The sequence below is a fragment of the Capricornis sumatraensis genome, chromosome 3 (genome assembly GCF_032405125.1).
Source record: "Capricornis sumatraensis isolate serow.1 chromosome 3, serow.2, whole genome shotgun sequence".
Lineage (NCBI taxonomy): Eukaryota > Metazoa > Chordata > Mammalia > Artiodactyla > Bovidae > Capricornis > Capricornis sumatraensis.
In genome coordinates, this window is record NC_091071.1 from 135,158,669 (window position 1) to 135,178,250 (window position 19,582).

The 19,582-nt window shown below is 42.6% G+C and overlaps 1 protein-coding gene across 1 annotated transcript in view; it reads left to right on the forward strand.

The window, feature by feature from the left end:
* KIAA2012 (KIAA2012 ortholog) overlaps positions 1-19,582 on the forward strand; it is a 130,285-nt gene that overhangs the window by 47,816 nt on the left and 62,887 nt on the right. The window contains exons 11-12 of the mRNA XM_068968703.1: positions 472-540; positions 9,601-9,677. Coding sequence (XP_068824804.1) covers positions 472-540; positions 9,601-9,677 — 146 coding nt within the window. The remainder of the gene's footprint in view (positions 1-471; positions 541-9,600; positions 9,678-19,582) is intronic.

Sequence of the window (19,582 nt, forward strand, 5' to 3'; positions counted from 1 at the left end):
GGGCTAGAAGCCCTCCTGTCTCCCTGGTCCAACCCTTGAATTTGGCTACAGCTGGAGGCGGGGGCTCCTCACGCCTGTCTGTCATCCCCTCATCGCTGTCCGCACTGGGGCCCCTACGGCACATCTGCTGTTCAGATCTGGGCATCTCCTCACAGCGGGTGTCAGGAGTTAACTGTTTCATGTTCTTGTTCTGTCCCAGGTTCGCCTCCCCGAATTTACATGTCACAGTACCTACAGCGTTTCACCCCCAACACCTCAAATAAAAATATTATTATTTCTTCCATGCTTTTTAAATCCTAGATCAGCCTTCCCTCAGTGATGGCATCTAAGGGTTTTCAAAACTATTAAATTCATTAGGAGAGCTAGACATCAAGCCATCCCACTGTATTTTCCCCTGTCTTGGTGTAAGGAAAATAGCTTTTTTGCAAGATTTTTTTCATAGACTTAGGTAAAACCCTTATTGTTTTTCAGCCTATGAATCTGTCAGTTCAAATGCCGGCCACGGAGAGGAGGAATCTAGTATTCAACATCTACTAAAAGGTAAGATTTTCCCCTAAAGAGTCACTTCTACTTCTCCTCTGTGTTATTGCACCCATATACATTTTATTTCATACCCAGACCTCCAGAAGCACACAGTTTCTCCTCAAATATAGCAGTAAGTAGGAAATAATATTCCTTTCATAGAAAGTCTGAGAAATACAGCATCCTCTAGAGTTACTCATGGGCAGTCTTGGTGCTGTGGTCTGAGTGTAAATACTAGGGGAGAAGAAAAGTCAGACCTGTGCTGAGCTGGCTCCCAAAGGAGAATTTGCACACATGTCCTGTAGGTTTCGCAGACCAAACGCTGCACAGTTCACGTTATAACGAGGTGAGTATTGCCTCCCAGGGTTGGGCACGGTTCAAATTTCACATCCACAAACTAAAAAACTATCTGGAAAAGGTTCTCGGGCTTGTGTTCTAAATGCAGGAGTGAGGTCAGTTCTGCCTCTTCCATGCTTCCTTTTCCATTTCGTTTCCCCCATGGAGAAATAAGCAAAAACTGGGGGTGCAGGTCTGACTTTGAAGCTCATCTTCCAGCTGCTGCGACTGCTGCTTCTGCTTCAAACCAGGGGGAAGGATGATTATGTAAAGATTTTTCTCTCACTCCTAAAAATAGTCTTTGATTAATAGAGAAATGTGTGTGGTCTTCCTCACTGCTTATTTTGGGACAGGCAGGGATGAATCCTGCATGAGAGACCTGCTATAGCAACAGGAAGCGAGGCCACAGACAGAGGGCTGGAGCCAGATGGGTGGAGGGCACTGGTTTTGCTAGAGATGGCAAAATTCGAAGGAGAAAAGCACTGTCACATGCTTGCCAATGTCAAAATAAGTAAGCAGAGGAACACCAGAGAGCCCGGCATTAGTCCTCTCGCCATTCTCCTTGGGGGGACATCCTGATCATGGTGGGAAGAGTGCCAGGGCCAGTTCTGTTCATTCTCACTTGTTGGGCTGGAATTGGGCCAAGCAGCTCTTCATAGGAGCCCTCCAGGGCAAGATGAGGACGATAAAGATGATAACTACCATGGCTGTCTATCTTCCACACACCGAACACTGTGATGAATGTTTCACATTCATTAGACCACTTCATCCTCAGAGCAATGATAAGAGGGAAATTCTAACATTGTCCTCACTTTTCATCTAAGACAAGGTGGCTCAGAGAGGTGAAGTGACTAGCCCAAGGTCATACACCTAACTGGTGAAGCTGGGATCTGAACCATAGGAACCTGTATTTTTAAGACTATGCATGGTTAGTGGTGACGTCAATCTAAATAGGCACGTTTCCCAGACTTACAGGTACAGAGAACAGACTTGTGCTTGCCAAGGGGGAGCCGGGGTGGGGAAGAAGGATTGGGAGTTTGGGATCAGCAGAGGGAAGCTATTGTATAGAGAGTGAATAAACAACAAGGTCCTACTGTATAGCACAGGGAACTATATTCAATATTCTGTGAGAAACCGCAATACAAAAGAATATTGTGTATGTATATATATATAAACACACATATACAATCACTTAATTGTAAGGTGGAAATTAACACAACATTGTAAATCAACTATACTTAAATAAAATGTATAATAGAATAGACAGGTATGTTGCCACCTAACATACAAGAGTTTAGGAAGTTCCTGACTTAATAATGACTCACTAATAAATGATTTCTGTTGCACATCCTTTTCACCTTTCAGTGACTGTTACTCAGCATCAGACACTTTTTTGTGGATAACACCAAAAATGATTTACAACTTTTAGAGATATGGAAAGAAGTTGAAACAAAGTCAGAACAGTTTGGGAGAACCAAACTCCCAAGATAGATTATCAAGCCAGATAAGCCTGTTTACAGGGTAGCTCTCCAGATCAAAAATATTCTTCCTAATAAGGCTGAAAATGGTACAGTTTCACTTCATACTACTGTTAAAATCTCACTAATAATAGATTCACTTCGAATTCTGAAGTGGTCTCTTAAAAGGTTGATACTTCTGAGAAGCTAACAGTCATTCACACTTTAGTAAAAATGTGTTTAATCAGGTAACTGTCCTCTCACAACCTGGTAAGAACAGCTGCCCTGAGGGACTAAAAATTCTGATGAGATGGAAACAAGGTTGGAGAATTTGGGAATAAGTGGAGCTTTAAGAGTTGAAACATTCCTGGTAGTTGTGGTACATTGGAGGGCTTGGATGAATAGGAAAATATTAGCTAAATGGAAGAAGAGATTCAAAAAGAAAAGTATAGGAAGGGAAATGGTAAAGTGCCAAAGACAAACCTGAGCTATTTCAGAACAGCCCCATGGCAAGCTTTGTATCCAAGGGAAGGAAAGAAAACTTTTAATTCCTTCTCTTCTCTATTCCTAGTAACTGAAAGACCTTAGGCTAATGCAAATCTCTTTCTCATTTCCAAGCTTTTGAACACACCGTTCCCTTTGCCTGGAGCATAATTCCTCATCTCCTTCTGTCCCCTGACATTTGTTTAATTGTGGCAAAATACACATGAAATAAAATTTGCCATCTTAACAATTTTTAAGTGTACAGTTCGGTAGTGTTCAGTAGATTCACATTGTTGTGTAACCAGTCTCCAGAACTCTTTTTATCTTGCAAAACTGAAAGTCTATCCCCATTAAATGACAACTCCCATTCTGATGGGCCTACCCATAGAAGCACAGAGTACCTGCTTTGGGGCTTAGAATAGAGGCAACTTATTTGTTCCCTCGATTTGCTCAAAGACCTTAACAAAAAATTCTTACATCTCTTTAAGCCTAACACTGCCCATTTGTTTTTAAGGAAATGGATGTAACACTACTCTGAAAATACCAGATACCCGCTGGGATTGAGTTTAAAGAGCATTTTAAAACATCTATTCATTGGAATCTATAGAGCTTTAACAACTTTTGTTTTCTTGGCCATTTGATTTTAAGGAATAGTTTTTATGATAATTGTTCCACATATAGATGTAGTTTTGATGTGTTTGTGGGAGGAGGTAAGCTCCACATCCTTCTTTTCTGCCCAAGGAATATTTTCAGATAAAAATGATAAGATTTTTAAAAAAAAAAAAGATAAGGTTTTTAAAAATTATATAGATGAAGACTTTAGGTATTTGTGTACTTGAAGGACAGTTTTGACTATTTGCAAATGACTTCAGAAGTCAGGGACACATACAATCTATCATTTTACAGAGGTAAGAAGTCAAATAATAGATATGGCCAGGCTAGGAGACAGAAGCTAGTGAGTACGCTAAGCAATCTCAGCCTTGTGGTCTATATTCATTGTAACATCTGCAGAAGCTCTTGGAAAGTTAATTTTTTTTTTTTTTTAAGAAGAACATTGTTTGCTTGTTTGGGGCTGTATTGGGTCTTCGTTGCTGCCCACAGGCTTTCTCTAGTCGCGATGAGCTGGGGTTACTCTTCACGGTGGTACACAGGCTTCTCACTGAGTGGCTTCTTTTGTTGCCAAGCACATCTTCTAGGCTTCAGTAGTTGTAGCACGTAGGCTTTAGTTGGGGTTCTCAGGCTCTAGAGCACAGGCTCAGTAATTGTGGCACATGGGCTTAGTTGCTCCGGGGCATATGAAATCTTCTGAGACAAGGAATCGAACCTGTGTGCCCTACATTGGCAGGTGAATTCTTATCCACTATACCTCCAGGAAGTAAGTTCTTGATTTTTTTTAACGGCCCTAAAAAGTATACCAACTGCTGTGACTGGTAATGGGATTAAGAGAAAGTGAAGTGGTCTAACAATTTGATGATTCTCTGCCAAATAATAGTTTTATAAATCATTCAAACCCTATATATCTATCAACTCATTAAGAGTCTGAAGAGCTCCCCCTCTTTCTTCATTTTTAGTTTAGTTTTACTGGGGATGTGATACACACTAGGAGCATTCACAAATCTAAGGATTCTTGGAATGCTCAGGAAGTGTCCTTTCTATAGGAGCAGGATCCACTGTCCATTAAGTGTATGACATGCATGAGGGATCAGGGGCTTGCTCAAGCAGTGAAGTCATGCTTAGCACAATGCACTTTAAGGCTGGTATGGATTTCAAGATGTCTGTGTGTGTGTGTGTGTGTGTGTGTGTGTGTGTGTGTGTATCAGCTATAATAAAGTTAAGAATATTAAGTTTTGTCCTGTCAGAGTGATAAAAAATGATAACTTTTATTAACTAGTAATCCATAAATACTGTTTTCTGTTTCATCACTCTCCAGACATTTGTGTTACCATCTCATTAAAAAGATGATAAAGAAGCATGAGGTTTTCTTAAGGATTTTTTTTCCTCCTGGTTTCTCTCTTGCTTCTTTCACACATCTCCCTATGGCCTGAGGATTTACATTTGCGGTCATCTTCATTCCTAGAAATCCCTCATTTGAAAATTAATGAAGACACCAGCATCAGAATATGTCCAATGGAAAGAATTAGTGCATCTATTTTACAGGACACATAAAGATTGCTCATTCATTCATCCAACAAACACTAATAGACCCTCTACTAATGCCAAATAATGTGCTGGGCATAAGAGTTGAGAGATAAAGTCCATGCCTTAAAGTCATCCAGACTAGTGGAGTGTGCTGAGAGCACATGAGGGAGTACATGCCAGCTCCATCTGGGGGTTAAGAAGGCTGAGTTTCCAAGGATATAGATAGGAACTAGCCATATCAAAGATGAAAGAATGCTCCAGGAAAAGGGACCATAAGGTGAGAAGGCATGGTGGCATGGGAGAAATGTAAGTAGCTTGCAGTGCCTGGACCTCAGGGTACATTTAAGAGAGGAAGTGGCGAGAACTGCAGCTGGTGGGGTAGACAGGAGCAGATCAGGAAGGCTCATAGGCAGCAACTGAGAAATTTATCCTAAAGGCTGTGGGATCCTGTTTACACACAAAGTGACATAACCAGGTTTTTATTTTAGAGAAATGGCTCTCCCAACTATGTAGACAATGGATTGAGCAGGGTAAGACCAGAGATCTACACTTGCTTGAGAGCAAGTGTCCAAGGACAGTATTTTCCGCAGAATATTGAACCAAACTGATTGGCCGCTCTGTGTGTAGCTCCACCTTCAGCCTCTTCTCTGAATTCCCTTCTTCCATGCCATCTTCTACCACAAGTATCCTTATTAGCCATATGATGTATGTCAATTGGAGGATTTCTAGTGCAGTTGATATTTTATTGCTACACAACTTGAATTTCAATTTGCCTTCCATCTGGGGCTTGGTAAACTGCCATGCACCTTCGGACCTCTCCATAAAAAGTAATTTATGAACTTTTGAGAGAAGTTGGTATTCCCAAAGCTAGACTCTTGAGACTGAGTTAGCCTTGGTCTAAGAAGATATAAGTAAGTAAAAGAAGTTATTTCAAATTGGAAGAAAAATAATGTCCTTGCATTTAACTAGACATTTCCATATTTAAACCCAGACTGACTCATATCTTCTAGATCTGTCTACTTGGCTCCTTTAATAGAGCTCCCTGGGGTATGTCTTTAGGCTGGAGACTTTCACAGGTCTTAAACAACTGTTTGATATGCCCATCTCATCCTCCTCCTCATCCAGGAAGATTTAAAGTGAAAATGTGTAGCGTAAACAAGACCTTAAATCTTGTTCCAAGAATTTGATAATGACAATACCAAAAGGCCATCTTGGGTCTTGATCTCCTGCATTAAACAAACAGGTTCAAGATTTATTATAACACAACAAAAGCTCTACAGGTCATAGGCATCTTGAGTCATATCATATAAAATAAAGTATTTTTAGATACTATTCTTAAGGAAAGGTCAGCAGGGCTATGTAAAGGGGCCAGTATTATCCTTCCTTTTATGGTTTCGTTTCTACTGGAAAGAATTTTTTTTAACAATCTGGAATTTGCCTTTGCATTTTCCATTTTTGACCAAAAACACAAAACCATGAAGGTATGAAGGCTGACTTTTAAGCCTCCTCCCACTGGTTTCTGCTGCAAGTCCACATGCAAAGCTGTGGGAAGGCAAAAGTACTTTCTGAGATCTGTTTGGCATTGGATACATCCCCTCAATGACAAACCACTGCAAGTTATGGGGGCAGTTCCATGAGTGAACATTAGCGGTCAAAGGGTACTCACGCCTCAGGAACAGCATGGTGGAAAAAGACGCTATGCATAATTTAAAAGGCTCCCGCCAGCACTTTTGATAGCTCCTGCCCTTGTACCCACCAAGCGTTTGACCCCTTTGGAGCCTGCAGGTCTGACATTCTCTCACAAGAACTGACACACAACTGGGAAGGAATCAGGTAGCCCACTCTGCCTGATAAGGTGACTTTCAGTCTCTTGATATCAGATGAGCATCCTATACCAAGAGAAATAAGTATTCTGAAACAATCAGAATAAATATAGCCATGTTTCATTTTTATTTAAAACAATAAACAACAACTTGGGAATTAAACGTGGCCAACATAGGTTAAGAAGGCAGTGGCAACCCACTCCAGTACTCTTGCCTGGAAAATCCCAAGGACGAAGGACCCTGGTGGGCTGCTGTCTATGGGGTCACACAGAGTCGGACACGACTGAAGCAACTTAGCAGCAGCAACATAGATTGAACAGCAACAACAATAACATAGGTTGAAATTGAAGGAAATTTTAAATATATTTTTATTTGTAATTGAAGGATACTTGCTTTACAATATGGTGTTGGTTTCTGCCATACATCAACATGAATCAGGCGTAGGTATACACATGTCCAGGGCTTCCCAGTAAAGAATCCGCCTGCCAATACAGTAGACATAAGAGACGTGAGTTGGATCCCTGGGTTGGGAGGATCCCCTGGAGGAGGGCATGGCAACCCACTCCAGTATGCTTTCATAGACCATCCCCACAGAGAAGCCTGGCAGGCTATTGTTGATAAGGTTGCAAAAAGTCGGACATAACTGAGCAACTAACACTTTCACTCACTTTCATCTGTTTTACCTATGGTAGCATACAGTATATATTTCCATTCTACTCTCGAAATTACGGGAAATTTTAAGCCACCTATACTGCATGCTAGTATCAGATGCTCTTTGCTGCTTTTCAAGTTTTGAGTGCTTGCTGAAGGATCCCATGATTTGAAGAAAGCAGAGGAGGTTTAGCATGAGACCCCACCTAGTAAGGGTCATCTCTGAAATTGCCTGATTATCTGGCAGGAATGCTATCTCCTTGCTAAAAGCCTGCCGCTAGATTAATGCTAGCATTTGAAAATCTACTTGGGCCCAATGGTGGGCAGCAGAGGAAGGAGCGTGTTTTTTGTTTCTCTCTTTAGTGGCAGAAATGGTCACCACAAAAAGACTCTGGGCTCCCAGTTTCAGGCAGGTCTGGAAGTTGTGTAGTCTGTGGTCTGTGAATGTACACACCAGCTCAGGAATAATGGGATAGAACTGTGCCTGTATTCACAGCCAGTTGCCTGCGATGGTTGATGGGTTAGTCAGTTTCTTCAGCTTGATAAGATCCCGCAGATCCCTCCACATGGTTCAGAGAGGAAGTGTTACCACCCCCATTGCTCTATCTCCCAGGAATGCAATTTGAGTTGTGTCTCCTCGACAGCTTGGACCTCAGTAAATTACCAGGGTCTTGACCCAAGAGATGGAGAAGTCTTAAGCAATTTTTCAGTCTCCTATCTAAAAACGTGTTTACATTTCTTGAACTCTGGCTGACTGATTCATTCTCCTGGTGTTGCAAGAACTTTCCTTATGCATTAGAATTTATAAGTTTCTTTTCTAAGAGACTCATGGTTCCTTCCAAGCCACAGTCAAGTGAACCTCATCGCAACGCAATTTTGTTGGGCTGGATTTGTCCAGAGGATGGATCAGGGCCAAACAGCTGTGATGTGGCAAGATCAAGTGAGGCTAACAGGAGGAGGCGTGAGGTGGAGGGGAAAAGTAGGAGATACTAAGTCAGGAGGTCTGGGTTCAAGTTCTGGTCCTGCGCTCTTTCAAGGTATGGCCTTGAGCCAATCACATGAAATCATTCTCTGGGCCTCAGTTTCTCTAGTTATCTCAAATAACAAATGTTTTCAATCTGTGCAGAAGCCATTTTCCAGCAAGATAGAACAGCTGAGAAACAACAGAAAAGGGAAACGGAGTCAGCCCACAAAGAAAGAGTAGAGGCTTCAGGTCAAAGAAGCAAAGATGCAGAATTGCATATGGCCAGAGTCGTCACAGAACTACTTAGGACTAGCAAATATGTAAAGGACCTTGTGCTGGACACTAGTCCAGTACCAGAGACTAAAATCCTTTTCAGAGGAGCCATGCACTTAGCTGAATCTGTTCCTCAAATAAACATTCCCTTACAGACATGAAATTTACTTTCTTAGGGGAAAAAAAGAAAAACAAAATAAATCCTATCCTCTAGCAGCATGAAGTTTGAGTCTGGCAGTCTTGGACTCAAATCGTTACTCAAAACCTCACTAGTTGCACACCCTTGGGTGGACTACTTTATCTTTTGAGCCTCAGCTTCCACACCTACAGAGAGTATGACAGTACAACCATGGAGGAGAGTCGTGAAGGTTACATGCCAGCTCCATGTGGTTGTCCGTATGTGCCTGCTTCTGGGTGAGCGGCAAGATTTCTGTTAGTCCCTTCCCACCAGCCCCGTTTTGACCTTTGCCTTTGTTTGCTTGTGTTTCCACCTCTCCTATTGCCCCTCCACATAATGAGGAAAAGGGAAGGCTCTGATCTCTCTATCTGGAAGGTTGCAGAAGCATTTTCCTACTTCAGTGAAGTAGGATCATACAAAATTTATATTCAACAGTATCAGCAGATTTTTTCCATCAATATTTCCTTTTTAATTTCAGCTTTATCTGAATTTTAGTAGCACAAAGAATTTACTTTTGTTCTTTTAAAGAGCCACCAAAACAAGAAAAATAGAAATTTGAATATAAGGTCTATAACACTTTATTAAATGGAGCGTTTAGACTGTGCCTATAGAGGTTACATGTGTTATTTGGTAAGTAAATACGAATGCCATAAGCATGTGTGTGTTTATAGTCTTACACATATGAACTAGGTGTGTAGGTGTATGGTATATATAAAATTTCATGAGACCTATATCTGACAACCTTGACCCTTTTCCCTCTGATTTTCATCATAGTAAACACTGAGTCCAGAACAGATCTTCATATGAATCTTAATGAGACCTCACCTTTGACTCAAAAGCCAGTGAATCAGGTACAGTATTGATTCTGCATGAGCAAGTGACTGGGAGTCGGGACTTTGAGCTTCTTGTCCCTGCTTGCTGTGTGACCCTGGGTGAGATTCTTCACCTCTCTGGGCCTCATTTGCTTCATCAATTAAATGAGACAAGTAGACTATAAAATCACAGAGGTTCCTTAACTCATAGACTTGGAATGTCTTAACTCAACTTGGACTGTTTTGTCTGGCTCTTCATAAGCGCGAATAGCTGAATAGGCCTTTCCCTGACTTCTGCAAAGTCAAAAGGGAACAGGAAAACACAGAAAGGCATCCTCCATGGAGGCAGTGGGGACTAAGACTTTGTGCCAATGGGCCTGTTTTTTTCCTACTCTAATTCTCATTCCTGAGAATGAGAAAAAAATTGCAACCAAGAAAAAAATGCAAGGAGACTGTGAAGAAATGAGAAAAATGCTTTATCTGGGTGGATTAAGAATACTTATTAGTGATTCGAGGACATATGTTCACAAATATTTATAAATTGGTTCCTTAAAATTAAAGATTTGAAGCTGGCACTGCCTTGAGATTCACTCTAGAGAGACAACTCAGGGTATTTCCTAGAGCTCTGTGGGTCTCAGCAGATGCAGCACAGCCCAGGGCTCTCCCTGCTGAGTGACAGCAGCTGGGGAGGAGGGGGCGGTGGGGGGAGGGGCGGGGGGAAGGGGACGGTTGGGGGGGCGGTGCTGGTGGTTGAGAGATGAACCAACATGGCCTCTATTTCTCGCTTATCTCCAACTTCCTGGCTTTCTCCTCTTCCCTCACACTCATTAAAAAACAGTAAAAATAAAAGTAGCTTTGTTTCCCTGTGTTTGCCTAGTTGGTTCCGAGGAAGGACCTGAACTCTCACTGTTAGGACCCCAGGCCTGGGTCAGGCCTCCCCTGAGCTGAAACACAACCGAGTCAACCCTTCCTGCTACTGAGGAGCCACACAACCAACATTTGCATTTTTTTTAATATGCCTGTTTTGAAGATACCCTTTATATGGAATGTGAAAGGTTTTCTTCTTCAAGAGAGGCTGTGACTGAGGAAAATATGCTGTATTTCAATAATTCCACAACTCCAGAGGCCTTGCAAACACCTCATGTACTCCAAATTCACACAGCCCCATCGTTATATTCCAGGAAACCTCATATCACCTGCAATAAGAGTGGCTCAGTTATGTCAAATTAAATCCTAGACTGAATTATTAACCTTGCATCCAGAAAGAGGAACACCAGACCCAGGGTCTTCAACTCTAATCCTGGGTTTCCCCTGTGAGGCTCTGGCAAACCCACTCACTCTGCCCGCATCCCTGCTTTGTGAAAGGACGGGAGTTGTTCCCACCAGAACCTGATGGTTTGTTCAAGTCGCAGTAGTCTTGCTTCCTTGAGAAGTAGTACCAGAAAGGAAAGCCATCAAGGAAATGTCTAGGCAGTCTCAGTTCAGTTCAGTTCAGTCTCTCAGTCGTGTCCGGTTCTTTGCGACCCCATGAACTGCAGCACGCCAGGCCTCCCTGGCCATCACCATCTCCCAGAGTTCACTCAAACTCACGTCCATCAAGTTGATGATGCCATCCAGCCATCTCATCCTCTGTCGTCCCCTTCTCCTCCTGCCCCCAATCCCTCCCAGCATCAGAGGCTTTTCCAATGAGTCAACTCCTCTTATGAGGTGGCCAAAGTACTGGAGTTTCAGCTTCAGCATCATTCCTTCCAAAGAAATCCCAGGGCTGATCTCCTTCAGTATGGACTGGTTGGATCTCCTTGCAGTCCAAGGGACTCCCAAGAGTCTTCTCCAACACCACAGTTCAAAAGCATCAGTTCTTCGGTGCTCAGCCTAGGTAGTCTCACCAGCCTCCAAATCCAGAGAAAATGGGGGTAAGGTCTGAGAGGGGAGGTGCCTTCCATGCCTTCCTCACCCCCTTACTTCTTGAGGCTAATGGCTCTTTATTAGATTAATCACTGACTTCAACTTTAACTACTTCCTCAACCTACTCCATGTAAATGGCTAATTTCATGTTTACTATAAAGCATCTGGAAAAGATTTAGAAACAAATTTCTGCCCAGCGGATTTCAGTTATGTACCTTGATGGGCCACTGACAAACATAGTAGATTCCTTCCACTGTCGCCTTCCCTCTCTGAAGCAGGCTAGGATATCACACAAAATTGATCTTTATCAGCGCCAGCCGTTTGTGCTCTTCTTTCCTTTCCATGAATTCCCACTCCCACCCCCGACTCCCGTCCCCTACCCCGCCCCCTCCCACCACTGGGATCTGACCATATTAGGAGTTCAGTCACATAAGATACTTTTACTTTTTTATCAGTGTGCTGAGAGGAGGAGGGAAAAACCCAAAGGTGGAATCTTTTGGCATCACCGTGCTTTAAATGAGAAGTCACACACCTCGATTTGGAAAAAAATTTCTGACGGGTGGGTGAGAAAGACAGCGCTTTGCAGGACATGCCTGGGTTCCTGGATTTACCCAGTTCTGGATGCTGCCTCTGGTGCCCCCTAGTGGTTGGATTTTTAAACCTCCGCTGTGCGTTTCCGAAGAGGCGGTGGACGCTATGAGGATAAGAAAGAGGCAGAGAGCTCTTGCCTCTAGCACACAGGATGGCAGACCGTGGGCTCGCTCCTGAGGCACCTCTTCCGCACCTGGCCGAGAATCAGGGCCTAGGCGGTAAATCCATAAATAGAGAGGAGTAGCAACCGACATCAGCAACTTCCTAGGAGTTGAAGGAGGGGGTTAAGTAGGGAAGAAACAAACCTACAAGAGGAAATTGGGAGATGAGAAATGAAAAAAAGAAAACGGAGACAAGCAGACCTGTTTCAACTCCAAGCTCCCATTTCCTCTTTCAAATGAGCTGCTTCCCCACTGTGAACAGAATCAAGTATTTATGAAGGCATTTTTTGCATATTAATAGCTGCATGTGAAACATTTCCAGTTCTGAAGTCCTAAAGGTATGGTGCCCTTTTTTTTAATGCAGGTCCTTCAAACTCCTCACAGAATTTGGTATTCTTCTTCCCATGTATTTTCCTTTCTGCCTTGTGGCTCCTCCTAAGGCATTTCATTTGATTAAGGGAAATTAGTTCCTGGGATACCATCAGAAACGAAGCACTGCTCTTACCTCGGTGGCTGACCTCAATCACTAGAGATTTTCCTCTTCCCCAGGGCCTCTCTATGTAAGAGGCTAAAGGTTGAGTGAGGTGAGCAGAACCTAAAAAGATTATTAAATGTGTAAATTAAAACTCTATAAGGAAGCGTTAACATATCTATCTTGAGAGGGGAGAAAGTAAAACTTTCTTTAAAAAGTAAGAAAAATAATTATAATTGCAGTAACTACAACAGTATTACTATCTATGCTTGGTAAAGATCACATTCAATTTTAAAAGAAAAACACTGGGCTTCTCTGGGGGTCTGTTGGTTAAGAATCTGCCTGCCAATGCAGGGGACACAGTTTCAATCCCTGGTCCCAGAAGATCCCGCATGCCACAGAGCATATAAGCCTGTGAGCCCCGGCTACTGAAGCCTGAATGCCCTAGGGCCTGTGCTCCGGACAAGAGACGCTGCCGCAATGAGAGAAGCCCAAGAGAGAACGGCAACTAGAGAGTAGCTCTGGAAAGTCTGTGTGCAGCAACAAAGACTCAAAGCAGCCAAAAAAAATAAGTAAGGCTTTTTTAAAAATAAGAAAACAGAACCAATTAGAAAAATAAGCAAAAGACATAAATAATTCATATCAAAAATGATAGTAATAGAAAACGTATATGGAAACAATATTCATTTCTGAGTAGCAATTTAAAAATTTGAATTGAGGCAAACTGGAGGTGCAATTTTATATCGGAGATATGTGCCTCCTCTCACCTTTTTTTAATGATAACACGTGGTACTGTTGAGTTTTTGGCAAAACTGGTACACTTATACACTTCTGGTGGGTTGTAATTTGATTCAAACCACTTGTAAGGAAAAATGGCAGTATAACTTGTATAACATGAAAAATATTCATACCCATTGATTCAGTATTTCTGACTTTTGGGGATTTATCCTAAGGAAATAATTCAGCGGTGGGGGGCGGGAATCGAGTGAGGATGTCCTAGAGAAAAACTGGAAACAATCAGAGAAACGATTCAATTAATTGTGAAGGGTTTAATTCGACATTAAAAAAAATGATGCTTGTTCATCCTAGAAATGTGATTTAGTACAAAAGGTTTAACACAGGGTTTCTCAACTTCAGCACTTTGAGCCAGATAGTCTTTGTTGTGGGGCGCTTTCCTGGGCATCATAGGACGTTGAGCAACACCACTAGCCTCCACCCACTAGGTGTCAGTAGGACAACCCATCTTCAGTGACAGTGTCTCCAGTCTTTGCCAAATGGCCCCATGTAAGGTGAAAATTACACACACCACAGCCCCGACTCCACATTGAGAACTACTAATTTCATTTTAAAAGTGGAAATCAAAGTGATGTCAACTATGACTGCAACTATATTTTTAAAATTACCATATCTATAAAGACTTGCAAATAACACATGCAAAAGAGCACAGTCATACTTGTTTGAAATTAGGAATATGTTGGGTTTTTTTAATTTTTATCTTCCTGGTTTTTTATTGTTTTTCTTTCTTTTCTATTTTTTCAAAATTCTCGCTGAAAGGAGGAAAGGTGGGACTATGAGCAGAGCTGGTTTTTTTCAAGCCTAGCTTAAAATGATCAGGAGTCACAGTAAACAGCAAATATACAGCAAGTGAAACAAGGGTCAACACTGTAGTGCCATTATTAACTAGTTAGTTGTAGTTGTTTAACATTAATTAGGTTTTCATTAGATTATTAGATGGGACCATCAAAATTCTCCTCTTAAGAATCTCAAGCTCTTGTCAGCATTTCATCCCTCTGATCCTAGACTTTGAGGAGGCAACGAAATTCACCTATTTTTCTGAAAAGTCTGGATCTCAAAGTATCAAACTCTAATCATCCAGATCCATCTTTTTAAGCTGGGATCTAGACAGGCCCTGAGCCCACTGATTTATGGAGTTGTCAGGGCAGAAAGGTTGTCAGTAAACGAGTATCAGAGTACAAGCTCAAACTTTATTAGATTCTCCAAGAATCACTGTGTCTCTGTTTAAAATAAGAAAGAAACCATCTCACCAGTTTTGACATTGTCTTTTCTCTCCCTTTGTTAGGGAGAGCAAACCTCCTTTCTCACTTGCTTTATCTTGGGTTTTGTTGTGTTGCTTTGTGGGGATTAGAACTTTGGTAGTATCCTAAAAATCCTGTTAAACAAGAATTATGTCTCTTTTTCCCATTGCACAAAGCCACTTCTATTTCCACCTATACTGTATTCTTGAGTTCAGATTTCACGAACATACGACAGTATCAATTCATATTTGATCTTGTGTGTCCTAAATTTACCTCTTTCCGATTTCAAAGAGCAGCCTGTAATTCTAGTGCACTAAAGGATTTAGGTTGAATAAACCTATGTTTACCCCATCTGCTTCCTTGGTGGTGTCACAGATGGTGTTCATATCCCCTTTCAGCCTTCCTCTTTCAGGAGAAAAAAAGAACACCTGTAGACACACTAAGTTTTTGTGCAAGGGTACAAAGGTAACCTTTTGTTTCAGTGTCCTTCTGAACCATAGCCTGCCTTTTGTTGAGCTTTTTAGCTGTCATCTTAGAGAACAAGCTACTACTCTTTAAAGACAGACTTTTTTTTGTATTCTGCTCTACTCACCATAGCATCTCACATGTTTAGGACAGTTCTTGGCATATGCTACCGCCTCAAAAAAAAGAAAAATTGACAAATAAATCTCTTACTGATATTAAGGTCCATGTCCTAGATGGGAAAAGCCTCTAAATAGGATTCATAGATTGCAGGGTTTTTTAATACTTATTGATGTATTTTATTTGGCTTTGGCTGTACCAGGTCTTAGTTGCAGCATTCAGGATCTTCCATCTTTCATTGTGGGATGCAGGATCTTTAGTGACAGCATGCAAATTCTTTTAGTTGCAGTGTGTGGGATCTAGTTCCCCAACCAGGGATCAAACCCAGGCCCCTACCACTGGAGGCACTGAGTCTTAGCCACTGGACCACCAGGGAAGTGCCAGGTTGCACTGCTTTATTTCCAAGGAAATGATATGGAAGTTCAGCTCCCATTTCTCTAATAACTCACACCATCTCAGAATACTTCCTGCTGTTGGTTGCCATGATTTGGCATTTCATGCTCTGAAAACTTTTGGTCCTGTGCACATTGGAGATGTCACTAGGCATACTTCTTAGAGTCTTTTTGAGGCTGAGAAGTGAGATTGGACCTAGCAGGAATGCCTGGGAGAATTAACCATTTGCATCTCCCCATCCAGAAAAGCACACTTTACTGCTCACCTTCTGTTTCTCATTTCTGATGGCATGGCACAGCATTTCCAGAGCTCCGTGCTCTTCCTCCCCACCCCAGCCAGCCCCTCCCTTTTTCTTCCTGCTTTCTTTCTCCCTGGCTTTGTAAATGGCTTTGGTTAGGAAACTTGACTCAAAGGGTTTTGTGTTTTTTGTTTTTTTAAATCTAAGCAAACTTCATCTTCTAGTTCAGTCTTACCCACAGGATTACTTTGTCAGCCCAAAAACTCTGTTGACAATGTAAGGATAATTTACTGAGAGGGATTTGTTTTTAATTACCAAACTGAGGCTTTTGTTTGTTGAATTATCACTGCAGCTATTATTTATTCCAGTAATTCTGTATTTATTGATATGTTGGCTACTAGCTTGACCAGACTCAATATGCGTCTGATTTTCTTTTTTATTTTTATTATGGAAAATTTCAAATGCAGGGAAAAGTAGAGAACAGTATAACAAACCTCCATGTACCTATCATGCCTGCATTCATTCATGCTTAGTCATGTCCAGCTCTTTGCAACCCCATGGACTGTAGCCCACACAGCTCTGCTGTGCATGGAGTTTTCCAGACAAGAATACTAGAGTGGGTTGCCATTTCCCAGTGGTCATGTATGGATGTGAGAGTTGGACTGTGAAGAAAGCTGAGTGCCAAAGAATTGATGCTTTTGAACTGTAGTGTTGGAAAAGACTCTTGAGAGTCCCTTGGACTGCAAGGAGATCCAAACAGTCCATACTGAAGGAGATCAGCCTTGGGATTTCTTTGGAAGGAATGATGCTAAAGCTGAAACTCCAGTACTTTGGCCACCTCATGCAAAGAGCTGACTCATTGGAAAAGACTCTGATGCTGGGAGGGATTGGAGACAGGAGGAGAAGGGGACGACAGAGGATGAGATGGCTGGATGGCATCACTGACTCGATGGACGTGAGTCTGAGTGAACTCCAGGAGCTGGTGATGGACCAACTCCGGGAGTTGGGGAGGGAGGCCTGGTGTGCTGTGCTTCATGGCGTCGCAAAGAGTCGGACATGACTGAGCGACTGAACTGAACTGAACTACAGCTGTACCTGTCATAGCCTTCAACAATTATCTCTCCGTTATCAAGAGGGTCTTTTTAAATGGTCATAGCAGCCAGCGTTTTTGAGGTTTACTATGTGCAGGATTTAGGATTATCTCCCTTAATCCTTACAACAGCCCTATGAGATAGGTGCAGTTATTGTCCCCATTTTACAGATGAGGAAACAGATGTCATGCCAGACACGGCCCCATTTAACACGCAACCTGCAGTTGCCAAAAGGCCTACTGGTTTGGGAATCCCTCAAAGCTGCTTTTGATGCTTGGACAGCAAGGAGATCCAACCAGTCAATCTTAAAGGAAATCAAGCCTGAATACTCATTGGAGGGACTAATACTGAAGCTGAAGCTCCAGTACTCTGGCCACTTGATTCGAAGATTGGAAAAGACCCTGATGCTGGGAAAGATTGAAGGTGGGAGGAGAAGGGGACGACAGAAGATGAGATGGTTGGACGGCATCACTGACTCAATGGACATGAGTTTGAGCAAACTCTGGGAGATGGGGAAGGACAGGGAAGCCTGGCGTGCTGAAGTCCGTGGAGTCACAAAGAGTTGGACACAATTTATTGACTCAACAACAACAAAGCTGATTTTAGATCCCAGCTTCTTCTATACTGTCTGTGACGTCAGGGGGGTTATTTAACCTCTCTGAGGCTCGATTTCCTCATCTATAAAGGAAAATGACAGGTCTTCCTGATGACCGGGTGGTTAAGACTGTGTGTTTCCAATGCAGGGGGTGCAGGTTTGCTCCCTGATTCCATATTCTGCACAGTGTGGAAAAAAAAAAAAATTAAAGGACAGTGGTAGTTCCCTCATGGGGTCATGGCAAGGATTAGATGAAACAACATGTGGAAAAGGATTAGCACAATGTTGTCACTAGGCAATCCTGATAAATTACAATAGTAATTATTACTCTAGGCCCTTGTTCTCTGCTTGAAAACTGCTATACAGCTGAATTTGGAGCTTGTAAGCAATCTAAGTGTTCACGTGTGGAAAAAGAGAAGTTCGAATGGCAGAAATAACCTAAAGGACTATGAGTCAATCTAACTATGGCTTACCCACTCCACGCACCTTCAACCCCCAAGGCCAGACACCCCCAACCCTGCAAGTATCCTCCATGCTGTCTGGAATTTTTTGTTTCATTCCTTTATGTAGTCCCAGCTGTTGCCCATCGCTTTGGGTGTCTTCTATCCCACTGTGGATTGCTATTTATCTGTTCTCCCCCTGCACCTAAGGGAGCACAGCAGAATGCCAGGGGGAAGGGGAAGCAGAGATTTTGTAGGGGGGGTGAGGGATCCTGTATCCAGCAGGGCCCCAGATCCCTCAGAAGGTGGCTGCCCAGAAACATTGAGGGGTCAGAGGTCAGGAGGGCAGTGGAGGGGAAGGGGGCAGGAAAGAAAAGGAAGGATGCCTTTCTCTTCTCCCAGCCCCGGGCTGTACCAGCATTACTAGACTAGTTCAGCTCCTCAGCCCAGCTAAATAAGTTTTTAATGGATCCACGTGGGAATCAAAGCACCACAGGTAACATTTCTTTTTTAGTGAAAGTTTCATTTTTTACCATGAAATCAGTTTGCAAGTTGAGATCCCCTGTCTCCCAGCTGCCAGGTTGGAAAAGACACACCACAGTCAACATAAGACAGAAGGCACACAGTCGGGGGTTAAAGTTTGGGGTTAGAAGGAGCTCGGAACTTCTTCAGATTGCCTGCCCCACAACCCACCACCTCCCATCTTCCCATCTAAGTCTAAAATAGAATGTGTCATGTCTCAAATACAGGCAGAGTTCCAGCCTGAATATGGCCAGACATCCCCTCACAGAAAAAGCTAGTTTCCATCTCCCTTGGGGCAGAAGAGATCACTATTTTGGCTTAAATTTTTTCTCCTCCAACCCCTGCTAAGCCAGATAAACAATGATTCTGTTGTGTCAACAAAGCACTTAATTAAACTGAGGACAATATCAATTGGAACTCCCGGATAAGATTTTCTTCCAGATAGTTGAAGCCTTGGAATTCAAGGGTCCTGTGTTTCATTATTCCAAAGCTCCTTGAGAACTGAGGTAGGGAATCTGAGGCACAGAAAGCTTAACGAGTTGACCAAAGCCACCACCAGTCTCTCCCAGAAACTGAACTAGACATTGCTGTGTTCTCTTCCTGGTCTGATGTTTACCAGCTCTCAGGCTAATTTGTAAATGCGTGTGTGCTCAGTTGTGTCCAACTCTTCGAGACCCCATGGACCCTGCCAGGCTCCTCTGTCCATGAAATTTTCCAGGCAAAAATACTGGAGCAGGTTGCCATTTCCTACTCTAGGGGATCTTTCCAACCCAAGGATCGAACCGGAGTCTCTTGTGTTTCCTGCATGGGCAGGTGGATTTTTTTTTTTTACCACTGTACCACCTGGGAAGCCCTGTAAATGCTTCAGTTCAGTTCAGTCGCTCAGTCGTGTCCAACTCTTTGCAACCCCATGAATTG